Source organism: Mobula hypostoma, chromosome 7, assembly GCF_963921235.1.
Source record: "Mobula hypostoma chromosome 7, sMobHyp1.1, whole genome shotgun sequence".
In the NCBI taxonomy this organism is placed as follows: Eukaryota; Metazoa; Chordata; class Chondrichthyes; order Myliobatiformes; family Myliobatidae; genus Mobula; species Mobula hypostoma.
The window spans coordinates 137,765,574-137,791,764 of record NC_086103.1 but is presented as its reverse complement, the minus strand read 5'-3'; the positions used below and the strand labels follow the sequence as shown (position 1 = coordinate 137,791,764).

The window sequence follows — 26,191 nt, the reverse complement described above, 5'->3', positions numbered from 1 at the left end:
CTGGCTACTCAGATACCTATCAATCTCTTCCTTAAATACACCCGATGACTTGGCCTCCACTACTGCCCGTGGCAACAAATTCCATAGATTCACCACCTTCTGGCTAAAAAAATTTCTTCGCATTTCTGTTCTGAATGGGCGCCCTTCAATCCTTAAGTCATGCCCTCTCATACTAGACTCCCCCATCATGGGAAACAATTTTGCTACATCCACTTTGTCCATGCCTTTCAACATTCGAAATGTTTCTATGAGGTCTCCCCTCATTCTTCTAAACTCCAAGGAATACAGTCCAAGAGCGGACAAATGTTCCTCATATGTTAACCCTCTCATTCCCAGAATCGTGAATCTTCTCTGTACCCTCTCCAACGCCAGCACATCCTTTCTTAAATAAGGAGTCCAAAACTGCCCACAGTACTCCAAGTGAGGTCTCACCAGCGCCTTATAGAGCCTCAACATCACATCCCTGCTTCTATATTCTATTCCTCTAGAAATGAATGCCAACATTGCATTCGGCTTCTTCACCACCGACTCAACCTGGAGGTTAACCTTAAGGGTATCCTGTACAAAGACTCTCAAGTCCCGTTGCATCTCAGAACTTTGAATTCTTTCCCCATTTAAATAATAGTCTGCCCTTTTATTTTGTCTGCCAAAGTGCATAACCACACACTTTCCAATTTTGTATTTCATTTGCCACTTCTTTGCCCAGTCTTCCAATCTATCCAAGTCTCTTTGCAGACTTTCAGTTTCCTCAGCACTACCGGCCCCTCCACCTATCTTCGTATCATCAGCAAACTTAGCCACAAAGCCATCTATTCCATAATCCAAATCGTTGATGTACAATGTAAAAAGAGGCAACCCCAACATGGACCCCTGTGGAACACCACTGGTAACCGGCAGCCAACCAGAATAGGATCCCTTTATTCCCACTCTCTGTTTCCTGCCAATCAGCCTATCTATCCACGTATGTAACTTTTCTGTAATTCCATGGGCTCTTATCTTGTTAAGCAGCCTCATGTGTGGCACCTTGTCAAAGTCCTTCTGAAAATCCAAATATACAACATCCACTGCATCTCCCTTGTCTAGCCTACTGGTAATTTCCTCAAAAAATTGTAATAGGTTTGTCAGGCAGGATTTTAAGGAATCTATGCTGAGTTCTGTCTATCTTGTCATATGCCTCCAGGAACTCTGTAACCTCATCCTTGACAATCGACTCCAACAACTTCCCAACCACCGATATCAAGCTAACAGGTCTATAATTTCCTTTTTGCTTCCTTGCCCCCTTCTTAAATAGCGGAGTGACATTTGCAATCTTCCAGTCCTCTGGAACCATGCCAGAATCTATCGACTTTTGAAAGACCATCGCTAATACCTCCGCAATCCCACAGCTACTTCCTTCAGAACACGAGGGTGCATTCCATCTGGTCCGGGAGATTTATCTACCTTTAGCCTATTCAGCTTCCTGAGTACTTTTTCTGTCGTAATTGTGACTGCGCACACTTCTCTTCCCTGCCACCCTTGTGTGTCCGGTATACTGCTGATGTCTTCCTCAGTGAAGACTGATGCAAAATACTCGTTCAGTTCCTCCGCCATCTCCTTATCTCCCATTACAATTTCTCCAGCATCATTTTCTATCGGTCCTATATCTACTCTGGCCTGTCTTTTACTCTCTATATACTTGAAAAAGCTTTTAGTATCCTCTTTGATATTATTTGCTAGCTTCCTTTCATAGTTCATCTTTTCCCTCTTAGTGACCTTCTTAGTTTCCTTTTGTAAGCTTTTAGAAACTTCCCAATCCTCTGTTTTCCCATTAATTTTTGCTTCCTTGTATGCCCTCTCCTTTGCTTTAACTTTGGCTTTGACTTCTCTTGTCAGCCATGGTTGCAAATTCTTTCCATTCAAAAATTTCTTCTTTTTTGGAATATACCTGTCTTGCACCTTCCTCACTTCTCGCATAAACTCTAGCCACTGCTGCTCTGCCGTCCTTCCCGCCAGCGTCCCTTTTCAGTCTACTTTGGCTAGTTCCTCTCGCATGCCACTATAATTTCCTTTACTCCACTGAAATACCAACACATCGGATTTCGGCTTCTCTTTTTCAAATTTCACAGTGAACTCAGGTGTCCCCATTGATGATCTTTGCATTATCGCCAGAGGCTCAGCAATCTCCTCCCTCGTCTCCCACAGTAGCTTGTGGTGCATCTCATCTAGTCCAATGACTTATCCAACTTGATGCTTTCCAAAATCTCCAGCACATCATCTTTCTTAATATCTACATGCTCAAGCTTTTCAGTCTGCTATAAGTCATCCCTACAATCACCAAGATCCTTTTCCACAGTGAATACTGAAGTAAAGTACTCATTAAGTACCTCTGCTATTTCCTCCGGTTCCATACACACTTTTCCACTGTCACACTTGATTGGTCCTATTCTCTCACGTCTTAACCTCTTGCTTTTCACATATTTGTAGAATGCCTTGGGGTTTTCCTTAATCCTGTCCACCAAGGCCTTCTCATGGCCCCTACTGGCTCTCCTAATTTCTTTCTTAAGCTCCTTCCTGCTAGCCTTATAATTTTCTACATCTCTATCATTACCTAATTTTTTGGAACCTTTCATAAGCTCTTCTTTTCTTCTTGACTAGATTTCCAACAGCCTTTGTACACCACGGTTTCTGTACCCTACCATACTTTCCCTGTCTCATTGGAACGTACCTATGCAGAACTCCATGCAAATATTCCCTGAACATTTGCCATATTCCTTCCGTACATTTCCCTGAAAACATCATTCCCAATTTATGCTTCCAAGTTCCTGCCTGATAGCCTCCTATTTTCCCTTACTCCAATTAAACGCTTTCCTAATTTGTCTGTTCCTATCCCTCTCCGATGCTGTGGTAAAGGTGATAGCATTGTGATCATTATCTCCAAAATGCTCTCCCAGTGTGAGATCTGACACCTGACCAGGTTCATTTCCCAATTCCAGAACAAGTATAGCTTCTCCTCTTGTAGGCTTATCTACGTATTGTGTGAAGAAACCTTCGTGAACACACCTAACAAACTCCACCCCATCTAAACCCCTCGCTCTAGGGACATGCCAATCAATATTTGGGAAATTAAAATTTCCCACCATGACAACCCTGTTATTATTACACCTTTCCAGAATCTGTCTCCCTATCTGCTCCTCGATGTCCCTGTTACTATTAGGTGGTCTATAAAAAACACCCAGTAGTTATTGGCTTCTTCCTGTTCCTAACTTCCATCCAGAGACTCCGTAGACAATCTCTCCATGTCTTCCTCCTTTTCTGCAGCCCTGACACTATATCTGATCAGCAGTGCCACGCCCCCACCTCTTTTGCCTCCCTCCCTGTCCTTTCTGAAACATCTAAAGCTTGGCACTTGAAGTAACCATTCCTGCCCCTAAGCCATCCAAGTCTCTGTAATGGCCACAACATCATACCTCCAAATACTCCAAAAATCAGCCAGCACTGATAGGTTCCAGTTGCCCTGATACAGTTCCTCCATGACTGCAATGTCCTGGTGAAACCTTTCATTATGTTCGTTACTGACAGTGACTAGATTTGCAGGAAAGTCTAAATGGGAATGCATTAAAAGAATCTTGAGTGATATTTTGCAGTTCATGGTTTTGTATGCTTGAAGCATGTTGTCAACCAGTTGCACGTAGTTTGATGTGCTGCAGTTGCCAAGAAAATTTTCATAACATCCTTCCATGTGATTTTCTCTGGGCCCACTAGAATTTCTTTGAATTGCCGGTCATTGGTGACCTGTTTGATTTTTGGACCAACAAAAATGCCTTCCTTAATCCTGGCAGTTATTCTGGGAAATATCTGTTTCAAATATTGAAATCCTTCACAGAAATTTATATCCTTTCTAAAACTTGCCCTGCCATGCAGAATCCGCCCTACATAAGCATGCCCAGGCATGCCTGGACAAGATAAGACAACTAGCTCCCCCATGCACAAAAATCATGCAAAAAAAGCAAAACCGTAGAATACTAAACACAAAATCAAAAGGCATATTTTGGTTCAGTTAAGCTCAGTGTTAATTATCTGCGGGCTGGCCCCATTCAAAAATGACACAAAAATAACAGAAAAGTAGTGACCAGAACTGGAACACAGAATTAGAGTCCAATCCTGCAGGCCGTGCCTATTAAACCATCTGCCGATAGCATCAAGGGAGAGAATGATCACTCAACACAAGGACCTTCCTTCAGGAACAGCAAGCAAGAGGTTGGTGAACACTCACTTGCCTGAATGATTTCAATCAGTGAGACTGGCGAGAGATAGAGTCGATCGTGGGCCTGTGTCCCATACCTGACTTGCTGTCCTCCAAGCCACACTCTTTGGTTGCAGCCTTGTGAAACGGCCTCAGAGATGGCAAAGTGCCAGACTGGCTGATCAGCCTGAAAATATCTTGCCAGCAGCATCCTGGATATTGCTAAACTTCAGCCGCTATCACAGGAATTTACCACTTTAATACCCTCTCTTTCTGTACATTTCATGGATTCATCCCTTAAACCAATTGTCTCTCAACTAACGAACATAATATGATTATCCTTATACAATTTGAAATAATTGATTATATTAGAACATATTCTCTGCAATAAATCAAAGAATTCTATTTCTCAGTCTTTCTTTGCAATTTAGTTTCTCTGTGCCAGTCAATGTTGTAACTTAGCAGTACACTATCATCTCTAAAGCCGCACTCTCTTTCAGAAATCAGAGCTCAATACAATACAAGGTATTTTGAATTGTTATTATCCTTTATCTTGCCTCTTACCTTTCATATCTAGGATTCTGTTAAAACCTAGAATTTTGTTGACTTTAGTTGCATCCTTACTGAAGGCTAGTTACACTATCCATTCAACAGTGCAATCTTACAAAGCACTTTATAGATTGCTGGTTATGTTAAATCTGGAGAAATCAAAAATCTAAAAGCCATTTTCAGAAAAAATCTAAAATACCATAACTGGCTAAAACAATGATGGAAGCTTCCAGAGATCATGGCATATGTGGTGGGAGGAGAAGATGGCGGCGTGACGCAGCTCGCAGCAGCCACTCTGGTGGTGATGTCTGTTATTTGTCATGTAGGGTGCCGTGCACAATCCTGATTTGATGGAGACGGATGTGAGAACACGGAGGAACATCTGGAGAAACTTCTGAAATGCCTGCTTCGCTGCTGCTGCTACTGTGTGGTCCAAAATCTCCAGAGGAGAAGGCCCCGAGTCCTCGGCTTTGCTTGTTGCTCGGTGGCCGGGGCGGGGTCGAAGCACTCAGCAGAGGATGGTGCTCGGAGAGGCTGTGTTGGCGGCTCAAAGTTTTCGGACGGACTCAGAGTCCGCTGCGGTCGGGTGCTTCCAATGGTGCTGCATCGGCAAGTTGGCGGCGCTTGGAGATTCAATGACGGGGAGAGTTCCTCCCTTCTGCCACCTGCGTGAGATGATGAGACTATCGGGACTTTGAGACATTTTTTTTTTACTGTGCCCATGGTCTGCTCTTTATCAAATTATGGTATTGCTTTGCACTGTTGTAACTATATATTATAATTATGTGGTTTTGTCAGTTTTAGTCTTGTGATAACATTCTGGAGGAACGTTGTATCATTTTTTAATGCATGCATTTCTAAATGACAATAAACGAGGACTGAGTGTCCTCATAATCTAATCTAATATTAAATAAAATAAAATTTGCATTTATAAACAATTTAGTCGATCTCAAAAATCTAAAACACAATGCAGCCAATGTTTCAAAGTGTGGCACATGGAAAATGCCATTGCACTTGGAAAAATGGGAGAATTTCAGTGGAAGGTCCTTTGTATTCTATAAAGTTTGCTGATGATACAACCATTGTTGGCAGAATCTCAGATGGAGACAAGAGGGCGTACAGGAGCTAGAAAACACCAGCTAGTGAGTGGTGTCGCACAACAACCTTGCACTCAACATCTGTTAAGTCTCAAGAGCTGATTGTGGACTTCAGAAAGGGTAACATGAGGGAACACAAACCAGTCCTCAGAGGGACAGAGTGGGCTATTTCAAGTTCCTGGGTGTCATGATCTCTGAGAATCTAACCTGGACCCAACCTACTGATGCAGCTATAAAGAAGGTAAGACAGTGGCTACATTTCATTCGGAGTTTGAGTTTGTCCCCTGAAACACTGAAAAACTTCTACAGGTGCACCGTGGAGAGCATTCTGACAGGCTGCATCACTGTCTAGTATGGAGCGGGGCTGCTGCAAAAGATCCGAAGAAGCTGCAGAAAGTTGTAAAATTAGCCAGCTCCATCATGGGTACTAGTCATAGTCATAGTCATACTTTATTGATCCCAGGGGGAAATTGGTTTTCGTTACAGTTGCACCATAAATAATAAATAGTAATAAAACCATAAATAGTTAAATAGTAATATGTAAATTATGCCAGTAAATTATGAAATAAGTCCAGGACCAGCCTATTGGCTCAGGGTGTCTGACCCTCCAAGGGAGGAGTTGTAAAGTTTGATGGCCACAGGCAGGAATGACTTCCTATGACACTCAGTGTTGCATCTCGGTGGAATGAGTCTCTGGCTGAATGTACTCCTGTGCCCAACCATTACATTATGTAGTGGATGGGAGACATTGTCCAAGATGGCATGCAACTTGGACAGCATCCTCTTTTCAGACACCACCGTGAGAGAGTCCAGTTCCATCCCCACAACATCACTGGCCTTACGAATGAGTTTGTTGATTCTGTTGGTGTCTGCTACCCTCAGCCTGCTGCCCCAGCACACAACAGCAAACATGATAGCACTGGCCACCACAGACTCGTAGAACATCCTCAGCATTGTCCGGCAGATGTTAAAGGACCTCAGTCTCCTCAGGAAATAGAGACGGCTCTGACCTTTCTTGTAGACAGCCTCAGTGTTCTTTGACTAGTCCAGTTTATTTTCAATTTATATCCCCTGGTATTTGTAATCCTCCACCATATCCACACTGACCCCCTGGATGGAAACAGGGGTCACCGGTACCTTAGCTCTCCTCAGGTCTACCACCAGCTCCTTAGTCTTTTTCACATTAAGCTGCAGATAATTCTGCTCACACCATGTGACAAAGTTTCCTACCGTAGTAGCCTCCATAGTATCCAAGGCATCTTCAAGGAGCTGTGCCTCAGAAAGGCAGCGTCCATTATTAAGGATCCCCCACCACACAAAACATGCCCTCTTCTCATTTTTACCATCAGGGCGGACGTACAGAAGCCTGATGTTACACTCAGCCATTCAAGAACAGCTTCTTCCCCTCTGCCATCTGATTTCTAAATGGACATTGAACCCATGAACACTACCTCACTTTTTTCCCTGTTTTTGCACTATTTTATTTTAATTATTTAATATACATGAATATCTTACTGTAATTCAATTATTTTTCTATATTTATCATGTGTTGCATTGTACCATTGCCGCTACATTAACAAATTTCACGACTTTGTCCGTGATATTAAGCCCGATTCATACTGCAGACAAGGACGTTTCACAAAACTTGTTGTTGGCCGAAGAAATTACTCTATCTGCCATTACAGTATTCAGATCTGTGTCAATCAGTCCACAAATCCAGTGCTTATCCTATTCAATGTGCTGTACCTACTGCATGTACATCTCCAGTTCCCCAGTATTTGTATGAAAGCAACACATTTTCCAGTGCATTGCCTGGGGGAATTCAAGCTCAGTTCCAAGCTGTGCAAATCTTACCCCTGGGGTTTTGTTTGACCCTAGAAGTGTAGCTAGTGTGAAGCCAGATTTAAAATGTTCTTAGGTCATTAACTGGACCAGCAAGGATGTCCATTGAGCAGTGCAATGTGGCAAGGCAACAACTCTTTCAGTGGTTAATTGGCAATAAAAATGCAATGGCATCTGAATGTCAGGAAGCAAAAGCTTAGCAAAGCAGAGCTGCAAGTGTAATTTCTGCCAGACAGTCCCATGTTATCCCAAGCAGCTGATTATCTCAGTTTAGTACTTTTAATACTAATTGAACTTGAGCCTATGTAAAATGCTTTGTGTCAGATACAAGAAGCTTGTTTACAATTATTGCCCATCTCCCAGCGAGCCGAATACTACCTCACTGCGCACACCCTCTACAAACCCTGGCAATTGAGATCCTTTCAGATCTCCCCCTCCCCCTCCCACTTTCAAATCTCTTCCTAACTCTTCCTTCAGTTAGTCCTGACGAAGGGTCTCGGCCCGAAACTTCGTCTGTACCTCTTGCTAGAGATGCTGCCTGGCCTGCTGCGTTCACCAGCAACTTCGATGTGTGTTGCTGGCAATTGTGTTATCACTTTTGCTTCAACCCCTTCGCGATGACAAGAATATGGTCACAGAATCATAAGTGACCAAGCTGACTGAAAAAAGTAAAATAATTCCTTGTCAGCTTGTTCCAATAGAAAGGCTGTTCTACTACAGACTCACACCCCAGTAACTCAGCAGTGTTAAATTGAGATGAAGTTATCTGAAGAAATAAGGCAATATCTATAATAACACCAATTTCTGCGAAACTACTGCAGCTATCCATGGTCACCTTCCATTTCAGCGTGGGACGATGATAAAACATCACTTCAGATGATCATTCAGAGGCTACTGGGCAACATGCAGTAACACCAGTGGTCTTCCATTATCAAGTTGACATCAGTTGTGAGAGATTTGGGCTGGAAGCAGCACAGGCCCTGCCCACTGGATACAGGGGTGAGGCCAGTTTCACCAAGTCTTATACAGACAGCAACGGGATAATTAGAGCCCAGGACACCATGTTTAGTAAAACTGGCCTAACCTGAAGAGGAAGGGGATTAGAGAAGTGAGCCATAAAGCTGTTAGTGTTGGAGATTGAGAGAGTGGAAGATGGTTGGGTTGAGCAGCGATGTGCTGAAGACAAGGCAACAATTTACAGTCTGGGGTGGGGGGGGGAGAGAGAGAATTAACTAGGAAAAAAGGAAATGTACTTTGCTTGGAGGGATAAGATTATGTCGGGCACGAAGGAGAGTCATCATTTGGGGTGGTGGAGCCAGTTGGATAGATGGTTGTGAAGGATGGGGGTTTGGGTCGGTGGGGTAGGCAAAGGAGAGACAGAGGACAATGGCAAAGAGGAGAACAGACAGTGATCACTAACTCTTCTCGCAGCTGCCTGTGGAAGATCTGTCACTTGATCCAATGCTGAAACTGGCCACACCCCAGTGTACCCAACCTGGCCCAGTGCTGTTTTCACAGCCCAAATCTTTCACAAATGATTTCAAATTGAGCAAACACCTTTGGTATAACTGTACGTTGCCCAGTAGCATCTGAGAGTTTGTGCACTAAATACAGAAACTAACTAATGTACCTAACTTATGGAAGTACACACACAGTGGAGTACCTGATTAGAACCATAGAACACTACAGCACAGAAAACAGGCCATTCGGCCCTTCTAGTCTGTGCCGAACATTATTCCGCTAGTCCCATTGACCTGCACCCAGTCCATAACCCTCCAGACCTCTCCCGTCCATGTACCTATCCAATTTATTCTTAAAGCTTAAGTTAGCCCACATTTACCACATCAGATGGCAGCTCGTTCCACACTCCCACCACCTGTGAAGAAGTTCCCCCTAATGTTCCCCCAAACCTTTCCCCTTTCACCCTAAAGCCATGTCCTCTCATACTTATCTCTCCTAATCCAAGTGGAAAGAGCCTATTCACATTTACTCAGTCTATACCCTCATAATTTTGTAAACCTCTATCAAATCTCCCCTCATTCTTCTACGCTCCAAGGAATAAAGTCCTAACCTGTTCAATCTATCCCTGTAACTCAACTCCTGAAGACCCGGCACCATCCTAGTAAATCTTCCCTGCACTCTTTCAATCTTACTGATATCCTTCCTATAGCTAGGTGACCAGAACTGTCCATAATACTCCAAATTTTGTCTCACCAATGTCTTGTACCAGCTCCCCATAACATCCCAACTCCTATACTCAATACTTCGATTTATGAATGCCAGGATGTCAAAAACCTTCTTTACAACCCTGTCTACCTGTGACGCCACTTTCAGAGAATTATGTATTTGAACTCCCAGATCCCTTTGTTTCTCTGCACTCCTCAGTGCCCTATCATTTACTGTGTATGTCCTTCCAAAATGTAACACCTCACACCTGTCTGCATTAAATTCCATCTGCCACTTTCTGGCCCATTTTTCCAGTTGGTCCAGATCCCTCTGCAAGCTTTGAAAGCCTTCCTCGCTGTCCACAACACCTCCAACCTTAGTGTCATCAGCAAACTTGCTGATCCAATTTTCCACATTATCATCCAGGTCATTGATATAGACAACAAACAACAATGGTCGCAGCACAGATCCCTGAGGCACACCACTAGTCACAGGCCTCCAGTCTGAGAAGCAATCATCCACTACCACTCTCTGTCTTCTCCCATTACGCTTTAACAAAATCCACAATGGCACGGTGCTGTGTGTCAGAGTAACTAGGTCAGTGGGACTGAACCTAAATGTCGGAGAGCTATGATGGCAGAACGTCAAGAGGTTGCTCAGTACCCTGCTCAATGACAGTTGGACAAGGCTCAAGTGAAGTTATAATTGTGGTGAAGCCAGGGCTGCTTGTTTGCTGCCAATGGAGAGAGAGGTTTTACCTCCGTCCCTACTAACAATGCCACCTTTCAAAATCTTGCAAAGGCAACTACTTCTTCTTCTTTTAGCTCAAGTGTGAGTTTTCACAGCAGAGTTACAGCTGCCCACAACACCAAGTATCAGTGTATCTCACGAGCTCCAGCACGTATCAAGCAGGGACTCCACTGCTTCCCCTGGCTGTAATAACCTGGACTGGCTGATTAAATATTACATTATGTGCATGTGTACCTGATAGTACACCGATTACTATATTTCCTAATGTTTGATAGGAGCCCCTCACCTCTTCCAGTCCTGGGCTCCTGAGCTAATTGTTTGTTTGTTACACGTTGAGTGCTCCTTATCCAAATTCCAAAATCCGAAAACCTCCAAAATCTTTTTGAGTGCTGACATGACGTCACAATTGGAAAATTCCACAAGGATCCCAGGTGATGTGCAGGTCTCCACACACCACAGACAGTTCTGAGGAATGACCTCACACATGTAATGAACAGAAGTTAATGAAAAATAGAAAAACACTGCATATGGGGGAAATTAAGATCTTGATTGTGTATCGAAAGAATGGATTCATCCGTGATGGAGTGAACATATGCCTTGATAGTGTACTGATCGTGAAACAAGCAAAGATCCATCACAACAAACTGAAAATTGAAGGTAATTATGAACATTCAGCAGGCTGGTTGCAGAAATTTGAGAAAGGGCATGGCATTAAATTTTTAAAGATTTTAAACTGAAGGAGACTGCTAATCATGAGGCAGCAGAGAAATTCATTGATAAGTTTGCAAAAATGTTGCAGATGAAAATCTAACACCAGAACAAGTTCACAATGCTGACTGTCTTTATACCTTCCCTAAAACCTAAAGAAGTGGAATACAGATACACTGTCCTATACCCTTTTAATCAAAACATGGCATGGTAGGTGGAGACTGAAAGCCTGCCATTGTTAGTTGCTCAACAACTGATTCAGGTATTTATTCTCCGATGCTGCCGTGCTGCTTTTGTTACCTTGCACACATTATATTTCCATTACATTAATAGTATGCAGTCATTTTTACTGTTGAATACATACATGAGATGAACATGTGCAAGACAAAGACTGCTTACCAGTAGCACATAAATTCAGAGTCAGAAATGATGGCGATTCCCCAAGCTATCTCACTATATATTCCAAAATCTGAAAAAAATTCAAAATCTGAAATACTTCCTGCACCAAGCATTTCAGATAAGGAGTACTCAGTCTATATTATCAAAATTAGCTGGGCCAGCACAGTTCAGAAATCTTGCAATAAATGCTGAAGAGAGGACATGTTATCTCTCTCAGAGATCAGTGGGAACCACTCTAGTTACCTTGTCCACTCCTGTGCATGCAATGTTTGACTACCTGAAGACCCAACGCATGAGAAAAACACTTTTTCTCCCTACTACATTTCACAAAGTCACTGCAAAATCAGAGGCAATTCACTTCCTTAGCTGAGCTATTTTTGGAGATGTTCCAGAATTCAATTAAAGCATTGTCCCTGTTAAGATTTTAATTCACTCTCACCTTGAACTATTCCTAACTTTGCAAAGTTGATTGCTTTCACAGCTTCTTTAAACAGTACATTGCAGGAATGCAATTCAAATTGTTTTAGATGAACATTTCCAGGACCTCGACTCAAAAAACAACACAAAAAAATACTAAATCCTGAATAAGTGAAAAATACAAATGGCTCCTTCTCAGGTGTAAACAACTTCATACCATTATTGGAGAATGAGCAAAAGGATTCTGTCTCACATCCTGACCAACATTTCTCTCTCAAAGAACTCTACAAAATCTCAACCCTGTTTGCAGGAATTTGGTTCACAGAAATCAAGGCTTCACATTAAAACAGTGAAAAGTATTCATTGGTTTAATTGCCTTTGGGCAGGTTGAAATGATGAAAGCTGATACATGAATAAAAGACTTATGAATCATTTCAAATGGGGGGCGGGGGGAAGCAGTGAATTCGATAACAGGCATTAGTCCACTCCACCAAGTTATCAATCAAGCAGTAAAGACATCCATCCCTTCATCTGTCCGAGGTGAACATTTAAGACCAAAAAAACAAATCATAACAGCTATGTTTACTAAACACATCAGATGTTGTATTAGATACACAAAGATAGGCCATTTTTAGAAGCTTAACTTCAATTACTTTAGGCTGCTTTTATTTCACAGTTACTGGATCTCTCTGAATTAACATAGAATACAACAGGCCAAATCTCCTCACTGCTCTTGAAATGTTACTTTCTAAACCAACTACACTTAGTAAGAGTCGGGAACTATTGAAATCCGCAAGCGAATTTCAATTCTGTTTGAGGTTGGGATGAATTCTGAATGACGATTTTCATCTATTTGCCAGCCAAAGAAAAGGCTGGAAGTCACAGCACTGAGCTCACCACTGTGGTCTCACTGCCACCATTTTGATGGAGACTCTCAAAGGGCTTTCCAGATTCATGCCAGAAAGAGAGAAGGAGTTGTTTAGCCTTTGAAATCTGACAGGATTTCACATCAAAAGGCAGTTTTGATGTAACAGTAGTATTTGTTGTGTGGCCAAATCAGCAGACCTGTAGACTGCTCCAAAAGAGGAAAATTTTAATTTTTAATCAGCTGATTGGCATCAGATCAGGGAGTCTGATGTTAACCCCCAGTTCCTTCTCTTGGGAATATTCCCCAACATCCTATTTGCATCTACTGTGACCCCACCCTGCATTCCATCTATCTTCAACCTCCAACCTCCATCCCAGTGGCAAGTTGCTTGAAGTGCATTTTGCCAGCAGAGTGGAAATTGGTCTAAGTTTTCAACTAGTTCTGTTGGCTGAGCCTGTACAACAAGGAATTTACCTGATAGCAATCTTTCATTTTAAAATTGATCCCAAGCTTTGGTATAGTAGATACATTACACTATCAATGAAATTAATTGTTGTTTCAAATGGACAACAGACCATTAATTTGATGGTCAATGTCAGATGTACACAGGGGCAGAAATTTGAGAGCGTTCAAGAACAGTTACCACCGCTCAACCATCAGGCTTTTGAATGAAAGAGGATAATTGCACCCCCAACCAATGATCTCAACTTTAAGGACCTTTAATCTTGTTATTTCATGCTCTCGTTATTTACAGTTGCATTTCAAGTTTGTTGTCTTCTATGCTCTTCCTCTTTTATTGATCCTGTTTACAGTTACTATTCTATAGATTTGCTGAGTCTGCCCGCAGGAAAAAGAATCTCAAGGTTGTACGTGGTGACATTTATGTACCCTGATAATAAATTTTACTTTGAACCTTTAACTCAAAGTTACAGAAGAGAGGACTAAAGCCTTCTCAAAACTGAAAGCAAATATAGAACAGCAACCACAGAGGCAATGGTATATGTGAGGTTAAGGGAAATTAAGATCTGGGTAGTAGAGCATTTGATAAATATTCATGAAAAGTGGGAGAATGCGCCCAAGACTACTGGAATAGTTAAACTGAGGAGTTATCAAAAAAGTTAACACTGATTTGAATCCCACAATTCTGAAGCTGAGAGAAACAAAACTCATCATTCAGTCTTATCATCACACCAGATAAAATAGATACATAAATCATGATGCCAATGTTATCACCAAAAAGAGACAAAAATACAGAAATTAGGAGGAATAATTAATTGTTTGGTCAGGTTAATACTTCGTAAGTGAGGGGTCCCATTTAAACAACAGTGACTTAAGCAGCTAACAGTCCTTTCCTAGATGTTTAATTTTCATGCTTTACATAGATGCTTGATTAGATCAGTTCATCATGGACCATATTCAAAGCTTCAGGTCAGAGATGTCAAACTACCATTTCATACTGCAGTTGGAGACATTCCCATTCACACACGGCAGTGCTTTGCAGAGAATCCCAAAATCAATTGCAATACCCAAGAGCCAACAGTTAAAAATATGCATTAGTACAAACATCTGGATGCATCAATGATTACTTCAATGTCAAAACTGATGGACTGGATGCTGTTTTGAACATAGAACTGGAATTAAAACAGCAATAGTTGGCAACATGCAAACACAGAATAAATATGAGATTTGGCCATTTTCGTTTAGGATATAAGCACCAGTAAACCAAGAACACATTAATTGTGCCATTTCCTTTCTTCTGAAAAAAACACAGGCTATGCCATTAACTGGTGCCAATAATCTGCCGGCCAATTTCCCCATAACCAAAAAATAAGTGCTATTTTATGCTGGTTTATCCTCATGCTCCAAGGAAAGGCATCCTCATTGTTGGCATATGAAAATGATCAACATTTTTACTTTTAGAGAACTGAAGAGATATTGGTAAGAAATGCAGACTTCGTTCTCATGATCATTAATAGGAAAGCTACAGATGTGTTACTGCCAGCTCACATCTCAGACTGACTTAAGACCAGCAGGTGGCACTGCCATCATGCAATATGCATTAGCATCAGGCGCACGGACTAATCATTTCACTCATTAAGGAGAATAGCAAATTGGTTAGGTTATACTTCTGGAAAAAAAATAGATTTGCTAACTTAACATTTATAAAAGGAAGAAGTAAAGTAGTTCACAAGAAGCGTAAAAGAGGACTAAACTTTACAGAATCCATTCCTGCACAAGAGATGAAACCAGATTTTTAGCAGAAAGCTGAATTATTGCTTGGCAACATTGAATTAGACAGACCACTATTTCATTACCTAGACACTTCCACAGAACCTAAACCACTCAAATAGTTTGGCAATTCTTTATGAGATCAAGATTAGAGAATTGTCAATTTAATATTTATTAACAGCAAATCAAATCTCAAAATTCAAGTTTTGATCCCATTATAAGGCTGACCAATCCTGCACTTCCATTGAGCATTTTGACTGGAACGAGCATATTGACTAACCCAAGCAATCTACAGAAATACGTACCGATAATATCGAATAAAAGACCCACTATAAATGCAAAAGACACACGACTGAGTGGAACTGTATTCGAACTTACCTCGGTCAGTGTCGTACAAGAAGACAAATTTAGTCCACTCGTAGTGGTCAAGCAGGCTAAGTAACGCTCCTCTCAAAGATGGCCGCAATTGGAGCACGAACTGGCTCTCACCCTCCGTCGGGAAACTTGGTGTGATCAAAGATATGTGTAGCGCCCCGCAGAACGATGTCAGCGTGTGCACAGATCTCTTATCGTACATGCCAAAGATGGCAAACACCCCCCTGGAGTACTGAGAACAGACTGCAAAGAGAATAACAATAAATTACCATTCTAATCACTTTTAAAATTCATATTATCATTTTAGGCCATGTTTAGTGGTAATTATACACATCTAGTAATTGGTTTTCTGAAGACTATATAGTAATTGGATACATTTACAACTCCATGTTCTAAGTTCAATTTGTTTAGAATTAGTTGCAGACATCCATCTGACAAATGCACATTATGTATTTGCAAAATTCTTGTTTTTCCACTTTGTGATTTGCTTTCTTTATTAGTGAGGACAGAGGATCACTTGCAACCAGCGAGTTAAGGTGAGAACATACACTTTATTTCCAAACTAGTCAAAGGAAAATATATCAGTTTTCTCCAACTTTTAACCCTTTCTTGGAAGCTTATGATTATTCTGGTGTTCAGTCCCAAGATGCCAAAACCCAATGGCACATGGCCTGAGGAACTTCCCACCTTTCATGAATTCAGCAGAGTATGTGCCACCTGGCTATTCTTAGCGTTACAGATACACCTTTCAAATCCAAGAACAACACACCAACTTTTCATCAGCTGGGAGCAAGAACTTCACTGACTTAATGGTGTGAGCACCGTCAGCACACAGGAGCTCTCTCCCATGCTGCATGGCTGTCAAACTGATCACAACATAAAAATCATAACATTACCATGGAGACAGTTCCAGATTGAAATTCACATTTCTTCTGCTATTGATGTATTATTTATGCTTTTCCAAACTTGGTCACTACATTGGAATTCTACTCCAACTCAAACCTTCGATCACAGGATTAACAGTAACATCAATTAATATTTACGAAATGAGGGGAGAAGCTTGGTGTGGATATAGTCGGCTTCAAACAAATGAGTCATTGTCTATTTTGATACATTCAGGCACTGCAGAGGAGAACAGGCAAAGATGGGTGAATACTGAGAGTTTTTGTAAAAGGGGCATTTTGGAATCACCTTTCTTTTATACTTTTCCCATTTTTATTCATGAGATCAATGCATGGGTGTGCAGTTAAACTAACAATGAGAAGCACGTGGCTGCTTGCTTTCTTCACTATATATCAAAGCATTAGCAAAGTCTATTGTCAGGAAATGTAAAGGAGGCCTGACGCAAAAGCAGAGCAGCAGAGACGATTTTGCAGTAAATGATAACCTTAATAATAGACTACAAAATAACAAGCCACAATGGGGCACAAGACAAGAAAGAACAGAAACTAAACACAACAGGCAACAAGGTAAATTTTAAGCAGAGAGAGTGAAGACTGAGGCCGGCTGGTTGGATGATGAACGAGGGCTGTGGATGAGAACTGGGGTTAAACAGGCTGCAGGTGACGAGTTTGGAAGGAGTGGCAGGTGAATCCTACGAGCTGGGTGAAGACTGGAAAGAGTCTGCACATGCAGGCCTGACACCATTCAACATCCATTTAATAGAACATAAAAAAGACATTAAAGAAACTAATTGTATTTGACTTATCCACAATTTTGGATAGCTTCTTGACCAAATGAAAACACAGTAGCATGTGTTCCCCCTAAAGTGCGTCAAAAGGGGTCACCCTGTCTTTGTACAATTCAATCAGGCCAGATCAAATGGGTAGCCATGTTATATTTTCACCTAGTTAACTTTAATGGAGATAATTATTGGGAGAATTATATAAGACTGCCAATATCTGGAGGCTGTTAAACCTGTAGAATTCATTGCCATAGGTGGCTGAGGAAGCCAAGTCATTGGGTATAATTAAAGCGGAGCTTGATAGTGTCTTGATTAGTAAGGGCATCAAAGATGATGGGGAGCAACAAGAGAATGGGGTTGAAAGGGTTGATAAATCAACCATGTTATGAGTCAAATGGGTCGATGGGCCAAATGGCTTAATTCTGCTCTTACGTCTTCCGGTTTTATTCATCTTGCAGTATCTCATGAGTGAAGATGACCTTCAATAACCTTGCCCCGAGAAGACTATCCATGTGGGCTGTTTATCTTCATCACACCAGAATGTCTGTTTAAACCTGATTGCCAAAGTGGTGGCAATGGACAGCCACTGGACGCCCATCGCTCATTGCCTGTCACACCCAACTAATCAGAGATTTGCAATCCCTACAGACAATGCCAGAAACACTTAGCAGGTGGCTCCTGGATCGTAAAAGTGGAGTTTCCAGTTGTTGAAAAACAAACATACAATTAAGGCACCAGCTAGTGCCCAAAGACAATTATAAATGTCTAATTTAGTGGTAATTTTCACAACATACTGTTAAAAGAGTTTAATATAGAGGGTCCATAAATCAGTCATAACCTCTCGTCAACTCAGCAGGACTGCATGTGGATTACAATTAAAATAGATAATGACTAAATTCTTAGCAAGCATGCTGCAAAGTAACAGGATTGCCACATCCAATCACTTCCCAAATCTGGATCCCAGCAGGACAAGTTAAATTTTAGATAACCAGTCACCACTGTGCAAGAAAAATGAAGAGGCAGAGGGAACAGCATGGTGGCCAGCTAGACATTAGTCTTCAAACATTGCAGGAATTACATTGTGAGCAAAGAGCAGTTTGTGCATTTCACACTGCTGCCTGTATTCCTCTGGCTTCACACCAGCGTCTGTGATGCAAAACACGGAAAGGTCCTCAGGCCGACTCAGGACATACCTCCATTAATGATTGCCACAGATGGTCCTACGGAGCCAGCTCATCTTTGAAGGAACGTCCATTATCTTATTGCTGGAAGCCTGATGAATAAGGAACTGGTTGTGTTTATTTTTAAAGTACGAACAAATTTAGTTTTCCTTCATCCTGGCACTGGATCTAATTAGACACTTATTCGGTGAATTTCTAAATTACCCAATGGAGCCTGTGTGATAAAACAGTGTACACAATCCACATCAAATAAACGTCTGTAAAATAAGCAGCCACGCATTCACTAATGCAGCCAGTGTAGGAAACACACTGTACAGTGCGGTCTCAAAGCAGTTCCAGCTGTATTCAGTTTTTGCACATGTAGGCTGTTTTTGTTTTTCCCAATGAGTGCAAAGATGCTGTTGTCCTTCAACATGATCCAAAAAAAATTTTACTTCATTAAACAAAGGAACTCCCTGTCAATAGTGGCAGGAATATTAGTCAGGCAAGCAATGATAGATGAGACTAAAACAGCACTCCCAAGCTATAATCAGCACTCACGCACACAGATCACACAGTCTGAAAATTCGATTGCACCCTGGGGACAGTAGGTCCATTCATGTGATTGTAGGGATTATGGGAAAAATCAGATTGTGATGTCAGTCTCCCAGTGTCGACAGATGTACAGACAGTGCAGATATTGCTGCTTTTTAATGGTTGAACTGCTTGGCTCTGGGGAACCATGAAATCTACTGGCATTTAAAGATAGCCTGCACTCCCAGATGAGGAGATGCACAGTGACTGCAGCCAAAATGGTGCAATCTCAGAGCGCTCCAGAATGCCCACCTCAGCCCTCAGTCTCAGGTTGGTGCCTCCACCCCAAATCACCAGCTGAGGGACAGAAATGCCACTTCTTTCAGCTGGTTTGGTGAGGGGAGCAAAGGGCGTGGTTCTATTAAGACTGTCTTCAGTGTTGGCTGGCACAATGTTTAAAATTGCCATAGTGTTGTTGAAATAAATGGAAAATGTTTAACAATATCACAATCATTATTAGGGAAAATTTTCTCCTTTATACTGCACAATTACAAAGTCTGAAGACCCATTAATTAAACTTTCTCTCTCCCCAAATTCATTCACTTCTCAATGCAAACTAACTCCAAATACTCAGATATTTTTTACCTCCAAATCTCAGAACTTCCCCACTTCACAAAGCCAGAAAAACACAGGATCAGTCTGATCACAGCAGGCAGATTCTCAAAACCCCTCAAAAGGTTGCCAGTAACACATGTCGGTGGCAAGCAGTAATTGGACATGAGAGATGGCTTCCATGTTTTTTGCTTATTTGAGGATGGTGCTCTGGAGACCGTGTCATTGCCAGGACGAGTCATGAATGTGGTGAGGTCTGTTGTGAAGGGAACTGCACAGGATTTATTCACAACTTCTGTCTCACACTTGACCATTCATGTTAAGTTTTCTGCACAGGACTCAGAGACCAACTTTAATGGTCCACTCCACTGTTACTTTGGAACCCTTTTTAATGTCTGAAACTACCCTTTTATAAAGGCACAGTGCAAAGTCTGCAAAGTCCGCAGTGACTGAGCTAACACGAGGGATAAAATTTAACCTGTCTTCACCAAAAATGTTCACGGCAGATGTATCTGTCGATGGCTGTAATGGATGGAGTGTCCATAAAGTAGTCCTCGTAGGGAGATAGTCCCATTACACAGAGCACCTTCCATCCCAGAATGCACCACTACCCTTGCACTCACTGGGCTATGTTCAAAACAGGTCAAGCTGAACAAATCTGAGCATCCACAAGTCACTACGGTCACCAAAAAAAATGTACCTCACTAGAATCTGCAACCTCAGTGTCTGTCATATCCTTTATTCCATTATTATTATGAAGCCATAGGGCCATCCCTTGTTCAGTGGGGCCGTGTTGACGGGCTTACTGGGTACAGTAGCCTGAATGCCCTAAAGGAGAAGTGCCAAGCTACTGAAATGGCAACTCAGAACTATGTGCGTCCTTTTTAAAAACAGGAAAGCAGCACACAATACGGGCATAAAGAGCTAAACAATCCCACAATCAATGAATCAGTTAAACACTCAGCACTCATAAACGGTCGTGGATAGGAGGGGTTTCAAGAATATTCCCAATCTCAACAGAAGGTTGCCAGAGCAATCCCATCCCATGAGTGGGAATGACAAAGTTGAAGCAATAGCACCGACCTTTAGCCAGAAGTACCGAATGGATGACAGATACCACTAATTTTACTCAACACTTGATATAAAGAAATAGCCAAGAATACTGGATGCCCCAAAGACTAGAGCTCCAAACCATGTTGACCTAAGCTTACATTCCAGAACTAGCCATTCCTTTCATTGATATCCCAGGGCACTTACATAACTAGCATACACACAATTATGTGGAACATTTTCTAGCTCTGACTTGTGGACAAAATGCATATCAGTCAGGATGGTTTCTGCCCTCAGTCATCAGCAGTGTTTTCAAGTGGAAGGTGTCATTGACAGTGTTATGACAGGTTATGTGTTCATCAGCAGCTTGCCAGGATTTACCAGGGTCCAGACTTCATTGTGACCAGGCTTAACCAAAGAGCTGAATTACAGAGCTACGATGTGAGCGAGTGCCTTGACTTCAGGTCATTACTCAATCGTGTGTGCCTACAGGATTCCTGGTCAAACTGGGGTGAAACCACTCCAGCAGGAGTTATACTGTGCATGGTGAAAGAGGGACATAATTGTTAAAAGTCAGTCACACCACCTCCGAGTTATCGCTGTAGGTCGTGTTCCAGACCCAACCATTTTCGAAGACTTCATCCATGACCTTCTTCCTTTCATGTCAAAAGTAGGTGTGTTTGCTCATGTTCAGTTCTATACAGAAAATGAAGCAGCTAATACTGCAAGCCAGGTAGCAAAACTAATGCAGTACAAGCCAATAGAACACTACAGCATAAAAAAAAGGCCCATCTAGTCTGTGCTAAATAGTTATTCTGCCTAGTCTCATAGACCTGCACCTGTCCCACAGCCCTACATAGCCTTCCCATCCATGTACTTACCCACACTTCTCATAAATGTTGAGATCAAACCCACATCTATCATTTGTGCTGGCAGCTCGTTCCACACTCTCACCACCCTCTGAGTGAAGAAGTTCCTCTTAAATATTTCATCTCTCCCTTAACCCATGAGCTCTAGTTCTAGTTTCACCCAACCCCAGCAGAAAAAGCTTGCATTACTCTCATAATTTTGTATACCTCTATCAAATCTTACTTCATCCCTCCTCCCTGCCCACTCACCTTCCCCTCTCACATGGCCTCACGTCTGACCTGCCAGCTTATACTCCTACCCCTCTACTTACCTTCTGATTCTTTCTTCTGCTCCTTCCTTACCAGTCCTGGGGGAGGGTCTCGGCTAAAACATCAACTGGTCATTCTCATCCCTAGATGCTGCCCAACTTGTTGAGCTCCCCCAGCTATTGGTGTGTGTCACACTGTTGGACCTACTGCGGAAATCCTCTGCCTATACAAATATGGCTGTCCAATTGAGTTTCTCTAACATTTTCTGTTACTTTTTGCTCCAGATTCCAGTATCTGTACTCTCGGATCTTTACATTTCCTTCATCGTCAGTGCCTAACTCCTGAAAATCTATCCCAGACAGAATTAGACCATAGACCATAAGACATGGAGCAGAATTAGGCCATTTGGCCCATCGTGTCTGCTCTGCCATTCAGTCATGGCAGATCATCTTCCCCCTCCGCAGCCCCACTTCCCAGCCTTCTCCCCACTTTTGCTGCCACGGCCAACCAAGAACCTATCAATCTCTGCCTTAAATGCACCCAACAACCTGGCCTCTACAGCTGCCTGTGGTAATAAATTCCACAAATTCACCACCGTCTGGCTAAAGAAATTTCTCTGCATCTGTTTTAAATATACACCCCTCTATCCTGAGGCTGTGCGCCCTTTTCCTAGACTCCCCACCATGGGAAACATCCTTTCCACATCTAGTCTGTCTAGGCCTTTCAACGTCCAAAAGGTTTCAATGAGATCCCCCGCTCCCCCTTCCTTCTAAATTCCAGCATTCATATGATAGCCCTTTCATTCCTGGAATCATCCTTGTGAACCTTCTCTGAACCCTCTTCAAGACCAGCACATCTCTTCTTAAATGAGGAGCCCAAAACTGTTCACAATACCCAAGGTGAGGCCTCACCAGTGCCTTATAAAGCCTCAGCATTGCATCCCTGCACTTATATCCTAGACGTCTTGAAATGAATGCTAACATTGCATTTGTCTCCCTCACCACTGACTCAACCCGCAAGTTAATCTACACGGTGTTCCACACAAGGACTCCCAAGTCCCTTTGTAACTCAGATTTTTGGATTTTCTGCCTGTTTAGAAAATAGTTGGCACATTTATTTCTTGTACCAAAGTGCATGGCCATGTATTTTTCAGCATTGTATTTCATTTGCCACTTCCTTGCCCATTCTCCTAATCTGTCCAAGACATTCTCCAGCCTTCCTGCTTCCTCAACACTGCCTGCCCCTCCACCAATCTTCATATCATCTGCAAACTTGGCAAGAAAGCCAGCTATTTCATCATCTAAATCATTGACATACAACATAAAAAGCAGTCCCAACACCGATCCCTGCAGAACACCACTGGCAGCCAACCAGAAAAGGATCTTATTATTCCCGTTCTCTGCTTCTTACCAATCAGCCAATGCTAGTAACTTCCCTGTAATACCACGGGCTCTTATCTTGGTAAGCAATCTCATGTGCGGCACCTTGTCAAAGGCCTTCTGAAAATCCAAATATACAACATTTACTACATCCCCTTTATCTATCCTACTTGTAATCTCCTCAATGAATTCCAACAGATTTGTCAAGCAGGATTCTCCCTTAAGGAAACCATGCTGACTTTATAATATCTTGTCCTGTATCACCAGGTATTCCATAACCTCTTCCTTAACAATCGACTCAACAACTTCCCAGTCACTGAGGTCAGGCTAACTGGTCTACAATTTCCTTTCTGCTGCTTCCCCCTTTTCTTAAAGTGTGGAGTGACTTTTGTGGAGTGCCCTCAGAAGGACTCCAGCAGGTCAAAGAGATGGCTCCCCAACACCTTCAAGGATCATTAAATACAGGCAATATATGCGGCATTGCTGCTCTTTTCCCATAAATGAGTCTGGAACAAGTTAGCATTCCATCTTCCTATTGCTTCTGCCTTAGCTGTTCTAACCACGAATAAAAACCTACTAAACCACCAGTGAAATAAACTCTCTATCAGGCAGTAAAGCAACACCAGCACAAAGTTGCTCTTTGAATTCCAAAATCCAGTTGTGGGATAGAGAAAATAGTCAAATAAAAGGTGTAGAAGTTGGCTAGACTCGAAGAGAAGACATTAATTATTAACCTTAATACAGAAGATACGCTCTGTAATTAATATTCCTGCAGCTGTAGGCGGCACGATTGCCGGGCAAGTTTTTATCCAATGAGTCATGCACTGGTAAAGACCAGCACTGGATCTTTATTTTAATATTACCTCAAGGTATTTGAATACACCTTCCTGCATATGCCCTGGATTCAAAAGGAGCCTTTGATTTGATATGGCAGAATTCACCTGTCACGTGTCATCTTGGATATGGGGGTGCCTGTTCCATGCCTGAAAAAAATGGGAATCTTGCTTACCAGTTTCTTGCCCTCCCCAATTTCCTATCCCCATCTTTTCCTAGATTAACACTGTGCATCACTGCAGGAACAAACGGTAATCCCAGCAGCCCTGGAGATTCTTTATTTTGTCCCACTAGCCTGCCATTCATCCTTCAAAAAGTGAAACTACCGACACTCTGTCAGACCCGAAATGTTTTATTCATGTACTTTTTCAGCAAATGATAGATTGTTAAACGTTTTTTTTTGCTGTGTCTAATGAGACCTTCACGTTCATTATTCATATCTGACCTTTACTGAAAGGAAAGCTGGGAGTGGAAACAGCAGCGTTCTCATGAACATGTTTCCAAATAACATCAGGTGAAAACCAGTCATCTTATATCTTGTACATGGCAATGCAAGGCTATCTATGAAAACAAATCTCTTTAAATAACTTGTTCATTCTATAGTTCAATGAATAATGCAGCTTTACTGAAGTGATTATAGTCACAAATTAAAAAGTGCTTTCACCTAGCACATGTCCCAAAAAATATTAGCAATTCTATCCTGCGATGCAACCCCCTCCCACCCATAGGATGCAAAACTGCAGTGTTTATCCCATACGAGCACAGATCAATTGTGTTTAGTCATATAGCCTCAACCACAATGCAAAATATGTTGGATTCCCCAGTTCAATCCGGTTAATACACTGACAACATTGAACAATGTCAGAATACTAAAGGGTTGGTTTACTTTCAAAGCCAAAAATTGGCTCAACCATTTAAGGGATAATAAATTAATATCTGATACAATAAACACCAAGTGTCAATTTTATTGGGACTGATAGATACTACATACTTAACAAGTTGTACCATTTATCAAGTGTGGCAAGGGGAGAGGGAAAGCTGGTATACAAATTCCAGATGAGAATTTGTTGACACTCTAGAGACTTTCTTCTAGCATATCTTAAATAATATGTTATTGATTATTTTCTCCCATAACAAAATTCAGATTCATTGTTTGAACTAAATACGAGGGGTGATTGATATGTTCGTGGCCTAAGGTAGAAGGAGTCTATTTTAGAAAACCTAGCACATTTATTTTTCAACCTAGTCCCCTCTTACATTTACACACTTAGTCCAGCGGTCGTGGAGCATATGGATCCCTTCTTTGTAGAAGTCAGCATCTTGGACCTCCAGAAAGTGGTCCACAGCAGGGCTGATTGATAAGTTTGCAGCCTAAGGTAGAAGGAGATGAGTTAAAAACACAAACATGAGGAAATCAGCAGATGCTGGAAATTCAAGCAACACACATCAAAGTTGCTGGTGAACGCAGCAGGCCAGGCAGCATCTCCAGGAAGAGGTATAGTCGACGTTTTGGACCAAGACCCTTCGTCAGGACTAACTGAAAGAAGAGCTAGTAAGAGATTTGAAAGTGGGAAGGGGAGGGGGAGATCCAAAATGATAGGAGAAGACAGGAGGGGGAGGGATGGAGCCAAGAGCTGGACTGTTGATTGGCAAAAGGGAAACGAGAAGATCATGGGACAGAAGACCTAGGGAGAAAGAAAAGGGGGGGGGGGAAACCCAGAGGATGGGTAAGGGGTATAGTGAGAGGGACAGAGGGAGAAAAAGGAGAGAGAGAAAAAGAAAAGAATGAGTGTATATAAATAAATAGCGGATGGGGTACGAGGGGCAGGTGGGGCATTAGCGGAAGTTAGAGAAGTCAATGTTCATGCCATCAAGTTGGAGGCTACCCAGACGGAATATAAGGTGTTGTTCCTCCAACCTGAGTGTGGCTTCATCTTTACAGTAGAGGAGGCTGTGGATAGATATGTCAGAATGGGAATGGGACGTGGAATTAAAATGTGTGGCCACTGCGAGATCCTGCTTTCTCTGGCGGACAGAACGTAGGTGTTCAGCAAAACGATCTCCCAGTCTGCGTCAGGTCCCGCCAATATATAGAAGGCCACATCGGGAGCACCGGACGCAGTATATCACCCCAGCCGACTCACAGGTGAAGTGTCGCCTCACCTGGAAGTACTGTCTGGGGCCCTGAATGGTGGTAA

General features: G+C 42.1%; 1 protein-coding gene across 5 annotated transcripts in view; it reads right to left on the bottom strand.

The window, feature by feature from the left end:
- The window catches only part of LOC134349571 (glutamate receptor 4), a 244,598-nt gene that overhangs the window by 202,725 nt on the left and 15,682 nt on the right, over window positions 1–26,191 (bottom strand). For all 5 annotated transcript variants that reach the window (XM_063054098.1, XM_063054099.1, XM_063054100.1 and 2 more), the window contains exon 3: window positions 15,626–15,865. In XM_063054098.1, coding sequence (XP_062910168.1) covers window positions 15,626–15,865 — 240 coding nt within the window. The remainder of the gene's footprint in view (window positions 1–15,625; window positions 15,866–26,191) is intronic.